We start from the raw sequence: 18,412 nt of genomic DNA, 5'->3' as shown, positions 1-18,412 counted from the left end.
CACCTCCTGTGGCAGCATATTCCAAACACCAATCACACGTTGTGTGAAGAAGTGTTTCCTTTTATTAGTCCTAATTCTCCCCCCCCCCCCTCTTATATTTGTATACTCTTATACACCTCACGATATATCTTGCCTGGCCTGCAAATTGCTGCTTCTGTCCCCCTTAGCAGGGTGTCCCCTACCACCACCTCTGGGGTTTTGCCGGTGACATTCCATGGGTTGAACCTTCTGTCACTTGTGCATTCTCTGAGAGCTGAGTGTGTTCGTCCTGCGCCTGTTCCTTATCCTCACTGAGAAGGGAGAGAACCTCAAAACAATTCTGTAGTTTCAAATTCACAGAATGCTCCGTGGTCCTTCTGCATTTCTCCAGTTGCCCTCCTCCTCTGTTTGAGATCTGCCATTTTTCTCAGAGATGTCCCCGGTGTCTTCTCTACCCAGCACCGTCTGCTCCATTCTGGCCAGGAAAGTCTCGTTCTTCTTAATGTGCCGAAGTGTAGCTACTTGTGTTTCAAGCTGCTCTTCTAACAAAGTAACCAACTTGCACTTGCTGCAGGTGTAGCTACCCATGCCCTCTGGCAGAAAAACACACATTCCACAGCTGTTGCAGGTAACAACAGCAACTCCCTGATGATCCATATTTAGGTGTCTTAAATTCTGCAGAACAGATTTCTGGGCCTCCCCGTCTACACTAGACCACCCAAAATCCAAGTTAGCCCTGCTTCTTTATAGCTCAGCCCTGTTCACTGAGCTCCAGACCGTGACCTTTTACTCCCTGTCTGTTTCCCTGGTCTCAGAGAGTACAGTCTGTGCTGCTGCTTCTGAATAAGTCATATTTTCCAGCAGAAAAGATGGCCCCCGTATGTTGTAAGGGAATAACAAATTTAGCTTCAGCTTCAGAGCATAAGCAAAGGAGGATGATCAGACATACAAGGAAGGGCACTAATCAGAGGTGGGATCCAGCAGGTTCTCACCAGTTCCCGAGAGTGGGTTACTAATTATTTGTGTGTGCCGAGAGGGAGTTACTAATCTGCTTTTCCATTAGAAATTCCATTAGGTCCAAAAATCATAAAGCCCTGTTGTTTCCTATGTGGCCAGTTAGCGAAGGTAGAAAACAGGATAATTCTCCCTGTTGGGCTGTTTTAAAAACATGTTTTAGAAATATGGTAAAGTTCCTTGTTTAAGGAAAGTATCCTTCTTTTGATTTCCAGAAACAAAATTAAGTATTTGAAAGTATGAAGTATTTGACAGGCAGTCAATTAGAGGAGAAGTAGTTGTTTCTGTTGGCAGTAGACAGGACTTGCTATAATGAGTTTAAATTATGGACAGAAAGATACCAGCTGGAAATTAGGAACTTTTTTTTTACAGTAAGAGTTTTTTATAGAAACAGAGAAATGCCCCGCCCCCGGAATGCCCAGCCACGCCCCCGTCATGCCCCACCCAGCCCCATTGGCGCTACGCCACTGTTTGAATCCCACCCCCATGGGAACCTGTTACCAAAATTTTTGGATCCCACCACTGGCCTAAAGAGGGACGGCACTTTGTCTGGGAGCTCACAGCATAGCATGCTCGGCTTAATCAGGCCGTCTTTGCAAGCTTTTTCCTGAGTATCTAAAAAAACATGCCTAGCAAAATTACATCATTGATGTGAAAAAAAAAGGCTACCCAGGCTTAAAGGAAATTAGTCACAGGAGCAGGAAATGATTTGCAAATGACTTAGGGTCAATCAATTAGCTCTAATAAACACCTAAAATAAAGTTTTAATTAACACTGAAAACTGTGACACAAACCGCGGGGTTAACCATGATTAGCATTTTGCTGAGCTGGTGCGTGAAGGATATTGACAGATCAAAGGGCTGCCGTCTTGCGTGGGAGAACAAACCTCAGCGGGCATGGCTCGATTGCGCCATTGTGACGCTTGCTATGAGCAGAGCTGGGTCACCATGGAAATTTTAAGACATGTGCAAGTGAAATTATATGATAGACTCTCGCAGGTAACCTTTTGGGCCCTCGTGCCCCCCCTCCCCAAGAATCATTCACCTGGGACGATGCTGGCACGTTGGGGGGCAGAGGAGGAGACTGGGGGAGCGATTGGCCAAATGCTGAGCCTCTGCAATGTCGCGAGCACGTTGGTGGCAGGTGGCAGCTGCGATCTGGAAAACAATGGCACGCACAAGCCTTATAAGAGCATAAGAACATAAGAACGAGCCTGCTGGATCAGACCAGAGTCCATCTAGTCCAGCACTCTGCTACTCGCAGTGGCCCACCAGGTGCATTTGGGAGCTCACGTGCAGGATGTGAAAGCAATGGCCTTCTGCTGCTGCTGCTGCTCCTGAGCACCTGGTCTGCTAAGGCATTTGCAATCTGAGATCAAGGAGGATCAAGATTGGTAGCCATAGATCGACTTCTCCTCCATAAATCTGTCCAAGCCCCTTTTAAAGCTATCCAGGTTAGTGGCCATCACCCCCTCCTGTGGCAGCATATTCCGAACACCAATCACACGTTGTGTGAAGAAGTGTTTCCTTAATTCTTCCCCCCAGCATTTTCAATGAATGCCCCCTGGTTCTAGTATTGTGAGAATACGAAAGGTAAACAACACCTTAAAGGTACTGTCAGAGGCTTTCACGGCCAGAATCAGCTGGGTGTTGTGGCCATGCAACCCGGAAAGCCCTCAACACCCATTACCTTAAAGGCTCAACATGAACTTTAGTGGAGTCAAAGCTCACTTTTTCACGTACGTGAAGAGGAGATCGTTTTGGGAATTCCTAAATGCCAGCTTTGTCACCCACGATTGTCCACTTTTATGACCACGGTTTGTACATCAGCTGTTTGCTTGCTTGCTTGTATGTATATCATACCTTTCTCCTCACACAGCAGCATCCATCATTTTCTTCCTCTTCCATTTTATCCTCAAAACAACCCTGCAAGGTAGATCAGGCTGTGAGAGAGTGAATGGCCCAAGTTCACTTAGCAACTTCCAAGGCAACTGGGATTGGAACCTGTATCTTCCAGATCCTACCGCAATATGTGAACTGCTGCATCACACCGGCTTTCGTGTAGAAATAGCATGAACTAAGTAGATGAATCAAGAATGTTTGCCACTGAAAGAGGATGAGCAAAAAAGGTTTACGGCAACACCAAAAACCAAGAGGAGTAGATATGCACGTCATACAAGCAGAGGCATAAAGTATAAGTAATGTGTGCACAGAGAACGGACTTGAATCTGCTGAGGATTTTTTTTGTAAATGGGAGAACATTTCTGTCCACAGAATGCCGCTTCTTTGCTTTCCCCCTCCCGCTGAGACACAAAATGCCTCCTGAGGAAAGGAATCACACCCACACCCCCACAAACGGGTCTGCGGTGGAAGTGGATATTGAAATGCACCCCCACGCTTTCATCTGTGGAAATCCCGCAGTGGATCTTAGCCAGTGTGTTCAAATGCGCCCCAAGCTGTTTAGGAGTTTTTGGTGTTCCCTGAATCACATATTGACAAAAAGGACAGCTTTCTTTCTTTTTTTCATAATACTTTTTTATTAATTTCCTTCTTTAAAAAACACATTGAACATAAAACATACATTAAACCATTAAAACACATAAGACATCAACAAATATTAACATGTAACAAATGACCCACATTTACAGTTACCCAAATCTATCCTACCCCAACTACCTATAACAATAACACATAATTCAATACATCTAAATCAAATCAGTTACTTCACTATTCTGTGGTAATTTATTCTTTAGCTTTAATAAACTTAAATATCTATAATATACTACCTTATTTTTCATTCCATATTTTTAATATTTAACCTACAAATATACCTTGTATTTCATAATGCTATATGTCCTTCATATTTTAATTTAAATAAATTTATTTTCTCATCTAGGCCCTTTCAATATCCCATAATCATGATTTTATCCCTTTTATTGTGATGTAACTGCCCAGTACTTATTGCTTTGGACTTCCCCTGTTAAGTAACTGAATCCATGTTTATTTTTCCCTTAATAAAGGTATACAATTTATTTTGTGATACAACTTTTTTGCAGATTAACTTATTGCAATATAATTTCGTAAACCATTTCATATTATATATTCTTCAATCATTTTATCCTTTGAACTCTTTCCCAGATATATAATTAGCTTCCCCCAAGTTTTCAAAAACTTTTCTTGTGGGAGTTCTTTCAATCTCGTCGATAATCTGTCCATATTTAGGTATTCTATAACTTGGGTCATCCATTCTACTTTTGTTGGTGAAGCTTCGTTCTTCCATACTTTCTCGAAACGTTGCTAAATGTATAACCTCTCACTTCTGTTCTCCGCATCGTCATTCCACACACTAGCAATGGTAGACCTGAATGGCTCCAATGGTGCTTGACCTGTTTTCCCCCTTCTTTCTTATCTCTTAGCTACCCAGGAGGTCCCAATAACCCTGCAGGAATGGGGATCCCGCCCCACACCAGGCCGCCGGCTGATTTCACTCAGCCAGCTGCCGCTGCTGCCGCTGCAGCGGTCGCCGCAGCAGCAGCTACCGCCACGGCCACAGCCACGGCAACCGTAGCAGCCCTTCAAGAAACGCAGAACAAGGAAATGAACCAGTATGGACCGGTAAGGAAATCTGTTCTTCCCCCTCACAAGTCTCCTCTCCTTTCTATATGATATATTTTTGTGAAGTAGTCTCTACACCGGGGTGCTGTGTGGTTTCCGGGCTGTCTGGCCGTGTTCTGGCAGCATTCTCTCCTGACGTTTCGCCTGCATCTGTGGCTGGCCTCTTCAGAGGATCCGATAGTAGGAATGGAAAGCAAGTGGAATATAATTTCTGCTCCAAACCTTTTTATGTAGTTCGAGGAAGGAATGGACAGGACTGGACTCCCTAACTGATTCTGAAGACTAGTCATGTCCCTCACCCTAGAGATGTTAGGCCAGAGTTTCAGATGGCCAGCCTTCGCCACCCGGTACCCTTGGGTTGTGCTTGCTCAGCCATTTGGCTAACCCAGAGGAAAGGCCTGGTGTATCAACTGCCTGACTTAGCCTTTGAATCACCTGCAAAATGTACAACGCTGTCCTTCTTCGGAGACAGAAGGGGACCACCTTCTGTATCTTGCGTGTCAGACTTTAAAGGGCTAGAAAAGAGGCCCGAGAAATAAAAAAGCTCCACGCCTTGAGTTCAGGGCAAGGCGGATTCAATGGCTGACCTGCGTTCATCTGCTCTTTCAAACCACCTCGGGGGATCTGTTTCTTCTAGTAAGCCAATCTCAGACCTTTGCTCCTCAGTTTTTGGTTACAAAGTACAACACCTGTACTTTGATGAGGAACAGTAGCATTCATTCCCTTTCCGCTGTAATCACAGACCTCAATATTGAGGGTTGTCCATCTGAAAAACGTCCAGTGTTCTACACAAGGTGTTGTTTGAAAACCTTGGGGCGAATGGCCGTAGCTGAAGCCATTCAGACCAACGGAAGTTGCTCACAGGGTCTTGAAATGTAGATTCTCTAGCTTCCAGAATGCCCAGTTATTGGATCCTAGGCTGGCAAACCCTTCTGTGACCTCAGAGCAGGCAAGCCAGTGAGGGCCAGAGGGTGGGGGGGCATAAAAACCTGCCTACAAAAGGACTTCTGTGACATCAGAGCCAATCTGCCAAAGCCTGAAAAGAGGGTTTTGAGGATGCAAACATTTCAAAGGTTCAGTCGGAAACTGAGAAAGAGGAACGGTTAGAGGACCTTTTAGGGAGAAGTTTTGAATGACACTCATCACCTGTTGTACCTTTTGCTGCATTTGAGAAACATCTGTTTGTCTTGCTGTCTTTGAATGAGATTAATCTGTGGGCTTTGGGGCAATAGTTCTAAATTTGATTCAGACACGAAGAATTGAAGCTGGTGTCTTTAAGCTAAGACTCAATCCCAGGGTTCATTGCAGCGTAAACAAGTGTTGACTTAGTTGTGGCTTAGTTGTGTGATCCCTGCTCTCGCTCTCCCCACCCTCCCCCTCCCGGGGCATTCCTATTCTGAGCTAATTTTTGCTTCTGCTTCCATGGCAAGCATTCATTTCCTGCTGCAGCGATTAGCAACAGACCGGGTTTCATCATTGGGTTGGTCCTTGGTTTGAACTGCACAAATTATTGATCCAAAACCTTGTCCACCCTTCTGGTGAAATCATAATCAAGGCAACATTTGAACCAGGGACTTCTTTGCTCACTCTTGGGCCGTTTCCGCACTGCCATGCCGCGGGGGTGCGTCGGCATAAACGACGCCAACACACACCCCGGGACCGTTCACACGGACGGTCCTGGTAGGGGTGGGGAAGATGGCACAGCCTGCGCAGAGGCTGTGCCATCCCCCAAACGCCTTACTCTGGAGTCGCAGGGCAGGGGGGCATGTCCCCTGGCCTGTGCAATGCGCCGGAAGGCCAGAGGGGATGGTAAGGCGTTCGGGAAAGGGGGGGAAATGGCGCCTTCCAGCTGCTGCCGTTTGCACGGCAGCGGTTGGAAGACGCTGCTTCCAAAAAACCTCGCTCAGGGAGTGAGGTTCAAAAGCAGCGTCTTCGTGCCACTGGAGGGGAGCGAGGACGAACATGCGAACAGCTCCCTAGGGACGGCGTTTTTGCCATCCCTAGGACGCTGTTTATGGCCCGTGCGGAAAGGGCACACCACACCAGCTTCATCTGATTGACAGTGCAGTCCAAAATAGAGTTAGACCCATCTGAGCCCATTGAATGGGCGTAGAAGGGTGTATCTCTGTTAAGGTCTGCATTGCACATTGTCTGCTCCGTGGTGGTTTACATCCATTTCAAATAATTGGAGCAGTGCTGTCAAGCTTTTTTACTTCTACAAAGTTGATATTTTTGTGCTAAGGCTGATTGCTGGCGACGCTTCATGTAAGCGCTATTACTGCCCACAACTTCTGGAATAGGTTCTGCTTTCTTTATACGTATTCATTTTAAACAGGGAAACGGCAGTGTCTGCTTCATCTGTGTGTGTGTGTGTGTGTGTGTGTGTGTTTTGTGCATGCACACATGCGCTCATAAACAAATTTACCTTACCAGTTAGTCAGTAAATCTCTCTTGACCAGTCCCTGCTGCCTGCACTTCTCAAGGAAATTTGCCGTTTAAAGAGGTCACTCTGCAGTTGCGGGCCATTTTGACTGAAATTATGGCCGTGTCAAGCAATCAGCTTGTACTTCAGCCTACAGCAAGCTGGAGCGAACCTTGTACGGCTTTTGTGGAATATCTCAGTGCCTCGTTCACCCGGCCTTGCTCTTAGCAATAGACCGGCTTCTGATTTTAGAGAGATTATTCCAATGTAATTTAGACTTCATGGACAAGGACAGAATAGTTCTAGAAAAACATTAAGACATAAATCAACTGGGCCACTTTATGAGTCCCCCCCCCCCCTTCTAAGTCTCCAACTGGGAAGAAAACACATTTATACTCTTGGTCCCACCGAGGGATGAGACCCTCCAGGTGGGAACTGGGGATCCCCCGAAATGACAGCTCATCTACAGATTAAAGAAGAAATTGATGCTTTGGAGGGTTAGGGCTAGGAAAGCGGCATCTTCCTGCCGGCGCCGTGCAAAGCGCACTGGTGTGAGGGTGCCGCTTTTAGGTGCTTCCGGTTTGTTGTGTGAACCTACCTACCTTTGTTTTGTGAACCTACCTCCGGGGGTCAGAGGGCAGCATTGGCGTGACTCTTTCTCCATCCAGAGCTTTGCAGGAAGAAAAGGTAGGTACACACAACAAACCATGTAGAGCCCCCCCTGCAGTCCTCAGCCATGGTTTGAAACCGGCTTATTTGGTATGATGTCGATAGCAGAAGTTCTTACGGTTTGGCAGTGCCGTCCCCCTCAGCGGTTTGCATACAGAAACGGAAGCACAGAGCACTTGCCTTGAAAACCGACGGTGTCACAGAAAGTCCATGAGTGTTTGCAACACGTGAGTTATTTGGGCCCGTTGTTGTTCAGCCGATTCAACCACTTGTTTAATTTCAGGACTCCCTAAAAAACAGTTAACTTAAAAATTTTCTAATTTTTCCATTGCTTTTTTCATGTAAGCCAATGTAAAGAGAGAGAGAGAGAGAGAGAGAGAGAGAGAGAGAGAGAGAGAGGAGGGGAAAACCCCTACAGGTGGTTCCAGGCTCGTATTTGAAACGGGGACCCGTCTGAACCCTATCAACTTGGTCCCCCCTCCCATTTAAATGCATGTCGCATTTTATTCTTTTTTCTTCTTCTGTTGAAGGTTTGTTCCTCTTTCCAGATGGGTCCAACTCAAGCGTACAACAGCCAGTTCATGAACCAACCTGGCCCTCGGGGGCCAACCTCCATGCCGGGCAGCATGAACCCAGCCACCATGGGAGCGGGCATGACGCCTTCCAACATGAGCGGGCCCCCTATGGGCATGAACCAGCCCAGGCCGCCTGGAATGAGTCCCTTCAACCACGGGCAGCGGATGCCCCAGCAAGCTTACCCTGGTCCACGCCCCCAGTCTTTACCCATGCAAGGCATGAAGAGACCGTATCCAGGAGAGGTGAGTAGCGGCAGAATTCCTTCTGGTTCTTCTGCTAATGAGAATGGCCATCGTCTTTGTGAAGCAGGGGTGTGACAATCAGCCGCGGCTTCGCCGTTGAACATTTGCTTGATATGCAGAAGTTCCCAGGTTCAATTCCCGGTGCCACGTACGCACTCTCGCTGCCACCACTTATATAATAACAGTCACTAAACACCGCCGAGCCATGAGCCACCAATATATATATATACTAGCGGGCCTGGCCATGCGTTGCTGTGGTTGAGTCTGGTGAAGTGGAAAAGAAAGAAAAGGGGAAGCGAACGGTTCGAACATGTGTCATTGCACAATGCTTGCAAGGGAGGGGAGGGGCAAGGGGCCTCTCGCTCCCCTCCCTCTCTCCCGTTCCCTTGCATGGCAACCTGGCCAGTCCCTCCCTAACGTTCCCCTTCCTCTGCTAGGGTGGGTGGGCCATGTGCAGGTGGCTGGTCCTGTCCCTTTCACTCCCTTTCCTTGCAGACGAATTATCTAGCGTAAAAAACGCTGGGAGGTATGAGCCTGGGAGGCATGAGTTGGTTTAGAGAGGTTTTAACCCCCGGACCCTCCCTCACCTTCCCTTTCCTCCGCTAGGGTGGGTGGGTCATGTCCAGATGGCCCGCCCCATTCCTTTCACTCCATAAGGCAGTGGTTTTCAAGGAAGGCATGGTTGGTTTCCTTGTATCAGAGGGTGTTGCTTTGACGGCCAGCAGATGGCGCTGTTGCGGAACAGAACTGTGGTTCCAACTGTCACAGGTGTGGCATGTACACAATAACTGGCACAGTTGTGACATGTACACAACAGGAGGTGTGGAAACAGTATGGAAACCTGGCCGCACGCGAATGTGACATTGTGTGAAAATTTCAAAGCAATCGGTCCAGTAGTTTGGGGGATTACCTGTCAGCAGAAAAACGCACTGATAGATTTTTATATATATAGATGGGTCACTGGCCCACCCTTCTACACTCCCAAGGACTGAGGGAGTAAACACCAGAGCCTCTGACAAAAATGGAGGGAAACTCTGTCAGAGAGGGTTTTGGCTTGAACGCAGACAGGCACTACCCCTTTTAGGCTCACAGACACAGACTGGCACTTTTGGTAACATGAAATCAGGTTTTAAGTTTGTTGAACAGAAAGGAAAGCTTCTCAGTTGGTTTAGAGAGGTTTTAACGCTCGCGGCAACAGAAAGTTAGAGCTTATTCTTGAATGGTTGTTTCAGTCAGTTTCTTTACAAAACTTGGTCACGCGCAGGTGGCCACTTCACTCTCTCTCTTAAAGAGTTTTCAGATACTTAAGCTTCACACACACAGGTTTCTGGCTTCTTAGCTGTTAAACATACAGTTTCCAGCTTCTGTAGCTTTTCCACATACAGACACTAGTTCCTCAACTGAACCACACACCCTACCCTTCAGGGTGGGCAAACCCCCGGCATCCCCAGTTAAAGAACAGATTGCAGGTGATATGAAAGAGCTCAGCCTGAGAACCCGGACAGCTGCTCCCAGTCTGAGTAGGCAACATCGGCTCAGGTGGATTGAGGGTCTAATTCAGGACCACGTGTGTTAATTGCTGACCCACATACCACAAAATGTCCTTTGTCCAAGTCAGCCCTCTGTCAAAGTCAGCTAGCCCTTTAATAGCTAGAAGAAGAGTTTGGAAGAAGAGTTTGGATTTATATCCCCCCTTTCTCTCCTGCAGGAGACTCAAAGGGGCTTACAATCTCCTTGCCCTTCCCCCCCCCTCCACACAACAAACACCCTGTGAGGTAGGTGGGGCTGAGAGAGCTCCGAGAAGCTGTGACTAGCCCAAGGTCACCCAGCTGGCGTGTGTGAGAGTGTACAGGCTAATCTGAATTCCCCAGATAAGCCTCCACAGCTCAGGCGGCAGAGCGGGGAATCAAACCCAGTTCCTCCAGATTAGATACACGAGCTCTTAACCTCCTACGCCACTGCTGCTCTGTTAGAAGAAGAGAAACTGAAGCTTTCAAGATATCATAGACTGCCAGAAATTTCAACAGAAGTGAATTCAGGAAATTTTGATTGGCGCGCAGGCAGAACTGGGTAACTCCTACCCAGAGACTTTACATTTTTAGCTTGAACCGTGTTTTGTGGATTACTGACAGCGCCGTCCTAAGAACAGTTTCTAGGGGATAAGCCCCACAGAATCAACGTGGGTAGAATTCTGTGTGCACCTGTTTAGAATAACACTGGAATCATAATAGCGAATACCACAGCTCTTTGGGTCTTCAGTGTGTGATCTGCTGTTAAGAGGTGCCTGCATTTTTACGGTGGAAATCTGGGTTCCTGCCATGTTTGAAAATCTGTAATGGATGCTGAGTAATTCTGCTTGCTTGTTTCTAATGGGAACATTACATTCAGAGGGGTGCTGTGTGGTTTCTGGGCTGTCTGGCCGTGTTCTAGCAGCATTCTCTCCTGACGTTTCGCCTGCATCTGTGGCTGGCATCTTCAGAGGATCCTCTGAAGATGCCAGTTGCGATCCCTAGAGCTTCCTTAGTGGACTCCCCACTAAATACCTACCTAGGCTGACACATTTCCAGATTCCAAGAGCTGTTGAGATCCTGGGTCATCCAGGTCAGGGCAAAAGACATGCAGAGGTGGTTTGCCATTTTCTGCCTCTGGGCTTCCTGGTGGTCTCCCCTCCAAATACCAACCTGGGCTGACTTGTTCAGATTCCAAGAGCTGTTGAGATCGGGCTAGCCTGGGTCATCCAGGTCAGGGCAAAAGACATGCGGAGGTGGTTTGTCATTTTTTGCCTCTGGGCTTCTTGGTGGTCTCCCTTCAAATACCAACCTGGGATGACCTGTTCAGGAATTCTAAGGGCTGTTGAGATCAGGTTAGCCTGGGTCATCCAGGTCAGGGCAGAAGACATGCAGGGGTGGTTTGCCATTTTCTGCCTCGAGCTACTTGGTGATACCCACTGAAAATACCAACCCACTAAACTGAAACCTGTTCAGGAATTCTAAGGGCTGTTGAGATCAGGCTAGCCTGGGTCATCCAGGTCAGGGCAGAAGACATGCAGGGGTGGTTTGCCATTTTCTTCCTCTGGGCTTCTTGGTGGACTCCCCTCCAAATACCAACCTGGGATGACCTGTTCAGGAATTCTAAGGGGCTTCTGATGTTGAGATCGGGCTGTTGCTTATAGATTAAATCCAGGTCAGGGCAGAAGACATGCAGGGGTGGTTTGCCATTTGCTGCCTCTGAGTTTCCTTGGTGGTCTCCCATCCACAGACCAACCTGGGCTAATGTGTTCAGATTCGAAGAGCTGTTCAGATTCCAAGAGATTGGGCTAGGCTGGGCTATTCAGCTTAGCCATTTCTGCCAACAACATTTCACAGCTTGAAAGAGAGATGTGTTTGCAACCTTCCCACTCTCTGCCGAGCATGAATGCATCAGCTTCCCCGACACATTGCTCTTAACACACCACTGGCTGCATCCTTTCCTCTGTAACCACCTTTCCTCCATTGATGGAAAAAGCCAAGGTGGTGTGAACAGTTCTTGAATTTAAGGCAGATCATTCACTGTGATGTATGGGAGATTGGCTGGTTGGCACAGCTACTGCATTTCAATGGTCATCAGCACACTGATCTGGATACAGCAGTTCCACACCGATGCTTCCCCTCTGGAGCCTCTAGAAGAGTCCCCAAACCCTGTATCGTGACAATGTCAGGGAGGGGTGGCATGCTAGGGAATGGGAGGGGTCCCAGCATCTGGACATGGGCCAACCACCCTAGGGAGGAGGGAGGGAGGTGGCATGCAAGGGGAGTGGAGGGAGGGAGGGTGGCCTGGCGGGGGGAGGGGGAGGAGGTGAGGGGTGGCATGCAAGGGGGAGGAGGAGGGAGGGGTGGCATGCAAGGGGGAGGGGGAGGGGAGGAGGTGAGGGGTGGCATGCAAGGGAGGTGAGGGGTGGCATGCAAGGGGGAGGAGGAGGGAGGGGTGGCATGCAAGGGAGGGGAGGGGTGGCATGCAAGGGGGAGGGGGAGGGGAGGGGAGGGGAGGGGTGGCATGCAAGGACCCATCACCCCTTACAATGCAGGGAGCCTTACATAATCAAAGCACTCCTGACAGATGGCCATCCAGCCTCTCTTAGAAAAACCTCTCCCGAAGGAGACTCCACCACACACTCAGTGAGTGCATTCCATGGTTGAACAGCCCTGACTGTCGAATCTCTTTCCACGTCATGAATTATGACTCCCTGGTCCTGGTCTCTGGAGCAACAGAAAACAAGCTTGCTCCCTCATAACATGACATCCTTCAGATATCTGAACATGGCTATCATGTCTATGGCCTTCTCTTCACCAAACTAAACACCCCCAGTTCCCTAAGTCTTTCCTTGTAGGGCATGGATTCAAGACCTTTGACGGTTTTGATTGCCCTCCTCTGGACCCGGTGACTTGTCAGTATCCTTCTTGGGTGAATCTCAGAACTAGATGGTAAACACCATCTAAATAAAAATACCTTCACCTGGCTTGGGGCTTCTGTGGGAAGAGCATTCCAGAAGTCTGGTACCCGTCTCCCAAATTTCTCCCAAATGAACCAACGGAGAGCCCTCCCCGGGTGATCTTTGCGAACGAGCAGGTTTACACGGTTTCCATGTAGCGCCGCCAGCGTGTAACCCTGGAGCTTCATCGGCTGTCAGGACTGCGACCTTGAGCGATTGAGAGAACCAGACCCCGGCGTATAAAACCGACAGTGGCTGAATCTACATGGCTGAGATGTTTCCATGTCAACGTTAACTGCTTTCAGAGATGTGGGCCTTGCCTGCTAAATGGAATGCTCGGGTTCATGGAACATTCTTTCCTTGATCTTCTCTTCCCCCCTTTTCGCACTCTGCTAAGTGGATAACTCGGCTTATCCCTGACCCTCTTTCACTCCTGTGGGAAGCAGGATGTTTCTGACGCTCCAACGGGGAAGGCCAGATGGGTCCCTATCTCTTTCTGGCAGCTGACAGAATTAAGCTCCAGTAACTCTTTACATCCTTTCTTACATTCTTTTGGAAAATGGGAGACGGGGATAGTTTCTGGATAAAGGGGGTTGCAAAAGCCGGCTTCTTGCAAGCTGGGTGCAAGCAGTGGCGTAGGAGGTTAAGAGCTCGTGTATCTAATCTGGAGGAACCGGATTTGATTCCAGCTCTAACCATGAGCTGTGGAGCTTATCTGGGGAATTCAGATTAACCGCGCACTCCCACACATGCCAGTTGGGTGACCCTTGGGCTAGTACAGCTTCTTGGAGCTCTCTAGCCCACCCACCTCACAGAGGTGTTTGTTGTGAAGTGAGGGGAGGGCAAGGAAGATGTAAACCCCTTTAGTCTCCTACGGGGAGAGGGGATAAATCCAAACTCTTCTTCTTCTTCTCTTCGTTGCCTTTCCAGTAAACCAGGGCTCTACAACCTGTGGTTCTCCAGAGGTGCATGGACTACAATTCCCATCAGCCCTTGCCAGCATGGCCACAGGTTGCAGACCCCTGCAATAAATGACTCTGATAGAGTAATCTGGGAGGCCTGTATTTTTTGATTGCGAACTGCAGGAGTAAATAAAAAATTGCATGCCAGTCTGAGTCACACTGTCCAATAAAAGAGTACACACAGTTGCCATCTAGCATTAAAATCACCAACCAAAATTATTTCAATAGAGGAAAGGGATTGTTTTCCAGCTCTTCAATGTAAGTCATGAATTTTTCCCAAGTTCTCAACAGCATACCATGAATTAAGCCTGTGGGGATATAAGAAGAAGAAGAAGAAGAGTTTGGATTTATATCCCCCCTTTCTCTCCTGTAGGAGACTCAAAGGGGCTTACAATCTCCTTGCCCTTCACAACAAACACCCTGTGAGGTAGGTGGGGCTGAGCGAGCTCCAGTGACTTCATGGAGTCACCCAGCTGGCGTGTGTGGGAGTGCACAGGCTATCTGAATTCCCCAAGAAGCCTCCCACAGCTCAGGCGGCAGGCTGATCAAGCCAGTTCCTCCAGATTAGAATGCACCTGCTCTTAGCCACTGTTCTTAGCCACTACACCACTGCTAAACATTTACTACAAGACTTTCCTAGGTGAATTTTAATGGCTTGTGCTATAGGGGGACAGCTTGGTAAAACTGTGAAGTTGATATATTTGGAAACTAGAATAGTTAAACCACCAGGAGGAAATCCATATTTTTTTGACTCTAGAAGCTAAGGCAGTGTGGCTGATAACCATGAAGGGGTTATAACATTAGATACTTATGTTTCCTGAAGTAGGATCAAATCAAAATTTTCTCAAATAGGAAATAAAGCCAGGATTGATACTCCTCTTGCACCAACCAGCAACATTCCAGGAGAGGAATTCAAGCCTGTTTATGGTTTCAAGGATCAAGACCTCCTATAGAACGCAGGGCAACGCCGCTTAGCTTCCAAGATCTGACGGGATCGGGGTGGCCTGGGCCATCCGGGTCAAAGCCAGAATATGCCACATTCGCAACAACAACAAAACCCAACAAAATATCTGTGTCTGTGCGACCGGCTGGCCGAATACTGAGATCCATATGAAAACTGGTCCGTTCTGAATCTGGCGATGGGGCAGGCATCGCACTAGCAAAACAAACGGCTCACAATCCAGCCACCTGTATCCGCTCTCCGCCCTTTCTCCCCCCCCCCAGCCCACCCCCCACCCCGTTGCAAGGACATCCACTCCCAGGCCCGCAACGATGGCAGCACTTCTCGTCTGCTGAGCATATCGGAATGGGATCTGAATGTGGTGTCCATGGCAACCGTCCAACACGAACCTTTTTCGAGGGAGAAGGTGGTATGTGAGCGTGTCTATCTGAACCCCTGAGACTGTGTGAGTTTGGAGAGGTTGGGAAATACATTCCTCTCCCCTCCCCCCAAAAACACAGAAGCTGAAGGCAGGATTCAATTCTGCCTGAATGTAACCTAGCCTTAGGAGTTACCAACATCTAGAGTGAGACCCGAGGCCTCCCAAATTACAGCTATTTCCAGATGGAAATCAGATCTCAGGCGATGGCTGCTTTTGGGGACAGTTTTCACTAACTTTATAGCTTCCCTAGGCTCCGCCCAAATTATCCAAGAATGGGTTAGCCACACCATACAGTGCGTCCCATTTCACGGTGTGGCTGAGGTGGTACTGGTGTGGTGGTTAAGAGCAAGTGGACTACAGTCTGGAGAACCGAGTTCGATTCCCGGCTCCTCCACATGAAGCCTGCTGGGTGACCTGTGGCAGACCAGAGGTGGGATCAACAGGTTCTCTGGGTTCAGTAGGTTCTCATTATTTGTGTGTGCGAGGGTAGCTAATGGTGATTTTGCCACGTGATTTTTTGCCTTAGTTGCGCCCTCCCCTCTCAGCAGTAGCAGCATGAGAACTTGAAGCAGTCTAGCAGGAGGGGCACCGGCGTGCGTGGCAGCCTGCCCTGCGTGCATTCGTTCCCACCCAGGGAACCCGGCGCGAGGTAGCTGCGTCCTTGCCAGCCCGCCCGGGAATGCCCCGCCCCAGATACCCCGCTTGTGAGGAGTTCCCGCCCAGCCCCATTGGCCTTCATACAGTTGAATCCACCATATGGAACCTGTTACTAAAATTTTTGGATCCCACCCACTGGGCCCAGACCAGTTCTCCGAACTCTCTGAGCCTCCCCACCATGAGGTATCTGTTGTAGGAAAAGGAGGAAGGGATTTTTGTAAACCACTTGGAGACTCAGCAGGGTGGAGAAAAAAAGCAGGGTGTAAATCCAAACTCCTCCTAGTCTTCTACCATAGCTAATTGGGCTTTTTTTTCAAGGGAAGGCCCATGACCAGAAAAGCTGACTGCTCTATTCTGCAACACCAATCACAGTTTCCAAACAGTCTTCAAGGGCAGCCCTGCAGAAAGCACATTACAGCAGTCAAGCTTGAAGGTTTGCTGCACCAGTGAGGCCGGAACAGCTCTCAAAGTAGGGAAAGCGCTTAAAGGGCCAGATGTAGTTGATTAAAAAGCACAGTTGCTAGAAATCTTCCATTTTCTCAGCTGGAACTTCCTAATTCCTTAACCAACTTCTAACTTGGCTCTGGGGTGAGATTTACACCCCTAAATCCCAGAATTCCTGTGTAGCTTTACCAACCCTGAGAAGAGACCGCTCACTGTGTTTTGCAAGGATTAGAACAGTGACTCCTGCAGAGTCTCATCAGACAGCCTCCTTTCAGGGGTGATGGCCCTGTTGTATTTCTGCCTCAGGAATGACTGAACAATCCAATTGCTTGTGATGCAGAGTTATTACATGCTCCGGCTGAGAATTTCTAGAAAAAAAACAGTGACTCATGCAGAGATAAACGAGGCTGCCTCCTCTTCAGGCTTAGCAAAGCCTGCATTCTACACTGAAACAAGTGGACCCAATGCAGGCCTAAGCCTAATTAATGGACACTTGACACACGGAGGCCTTGAGGCCAGAGCAGAGACTCACGAAGAGCTGCAACAGGCAGACTCTTAAGGGAATCAACAATTCCATGCGCATCATGTTATCGGGGCAATTGGACACTTCGGTCTAGAAATATGGCAGAGCTATCCGTTGCGTCTTTCCACCCGTTCCCATTCTGGCATTGCAACAGATGCAGCTAACCGGGATTCACCTCAGCTAGGTACTAAGCATCAGCTATGACGGGCTGCGCCGCCCCTCTCAGGACTGCCAGCAGCCTAGCAGGATTGGTACGCTCCAGGTGACATTTTGGCACGATGCGACATCCTCATGATATCTCTTGGAGACCTGCCGAGGTCACCCATGTGCCAATTCTCGGCAACTTCTTTATCCGGTAGGTGATACTTTTGCCTAATTCTCGGGTCTTAACGAGGCTGGACGCTTGGATACCAAGGCTGGGCTCTGGGGCTGATGAAACCGAGCTGTTCCAACAGAACATGAGTTTTTGTTTGGAAGTGAAAGGCAGAGATTCCCTGGGGATTACAGAGCTGTGTCCTTTCTCTCTGGTTCACGGGCAGGGCATTAGAGCCAAGATTTGGGATGTAATTGTCCCTCTCTATTTCTGCATCGGTCAGACCTGCATACAGGTCATTGTCCAGTTCTGGGCACCACAATTCAAGAAGGAATAATGAACCAGGCTGGAGGCAGATTGCAGAGGGAGACGTAAAATGGTCAAAGGTCTGGAGTCCGTGCCCTGTGAGGGAGACTTAGGGAGCTGGGGTGTTTAGTTTGGTGAAGAGAAGGTTACGAGGTGACATGATAGCCATGTTTAGATATTTGAAGGGATGTAACAGAGAGCTGGACTAGATGGACTGGTCTGATCAGCCTGTAGCTTGTTCTTATGTTCTTATGTCATCGGTGAGGTGGGATCAAAATTGTAATAACGAGTTCGATGGTGGTGGGATTCAAACGGTGAGCCGCCCTTTGCGTACCTCAGTCCCTATCCCGGGCAGGAGGTTGCTTTAGTAACCTTCGGTACTCAGAAAAATTAATGTAGCCACTACAGAAGTGGAGAACTGGTGGATCACCTCTGGATGTCATGTTGGTTGGGAGCAAACTTGTTTTCTTCTGCTCGGGGCTGGGACCAGGGAGGCCGGGTTCAGGTGAAGGAAGGGAGATTCCACCTAAACATCGGGAAAAACTGCCTGACCGTCCAGAGCTGTTCAACAGTGGAATGCACTCCCTCAGTGTGGTGGAAGTCTCCTTCTGTGGATGTTTTTCAACGAAACTGGTTGGCCATCTGTCGGGAGTTCTTTGATTCTGTGTTCCTGCTTTGCGGGGTTGGACTTGATGGATCTTGAGGTCTTTCCAACTCTCTCATTCTATGATTCATCTGGCTGGGGCAACCTGTTTCTGAATCCCTGATGCACCAAGGCAAGCTGAAATTTTGCCAGTGCCAGGGGCGGTACACTCAAACATGCTCCAGTACTTACATTGTG

The 18,412-nt window shown here is 48.5% G+C and overlaps 1 protein-coding gene across 1 annotated transcript in view; it reads left to right on the top strand.

The window, feature by feature from the left end:
* The window catches only part of ZMIZ1 (zinc finger MIZ-type containing 1), a 218,241-nt gene that overhangs the window by 167,615 nt on the left and 32,214 nt on the right, over window positions 1-18,412 (top strand). Inside the window, exons 8-9 of the mRNA XM_048505840.1 lie at window positions 4,409-4,607; window positions 8,229-8,516. Of these exons, the coding sequence (XP_048361797.1) occupies window positions 4,409-4,607; window positions 8,229-8,516 (487 nt within the window). The remainder of the gene's footprint in view (window positions 1-4,408; window positions 4,608-8,228; window positions 8,517-18,412) is intronic.

This window comes from Sphaerodactylus townsendi, linkage group LG08 (genome assembly GCF_021028975.2).
Source record: "Sphaerodactylus townsendi isolate TG3544 linkage group LG08, MPM_Stown_v2.3, whole genome shotgun sequence".
In the NCBI taxonomy this organism is placed as follows: domain Eukaryota; kingdom Metazoa; phylum Chordata; class Lepidosauria; order Squamata; family Sphaerodactylidae; genus Sphaerodactylus; species Sphaerodactylus townsendi.
Note: the sequence above shows the minus strand (reverse complement) of the source record. Positions and strands in the feature narration are given on the sequence as shown.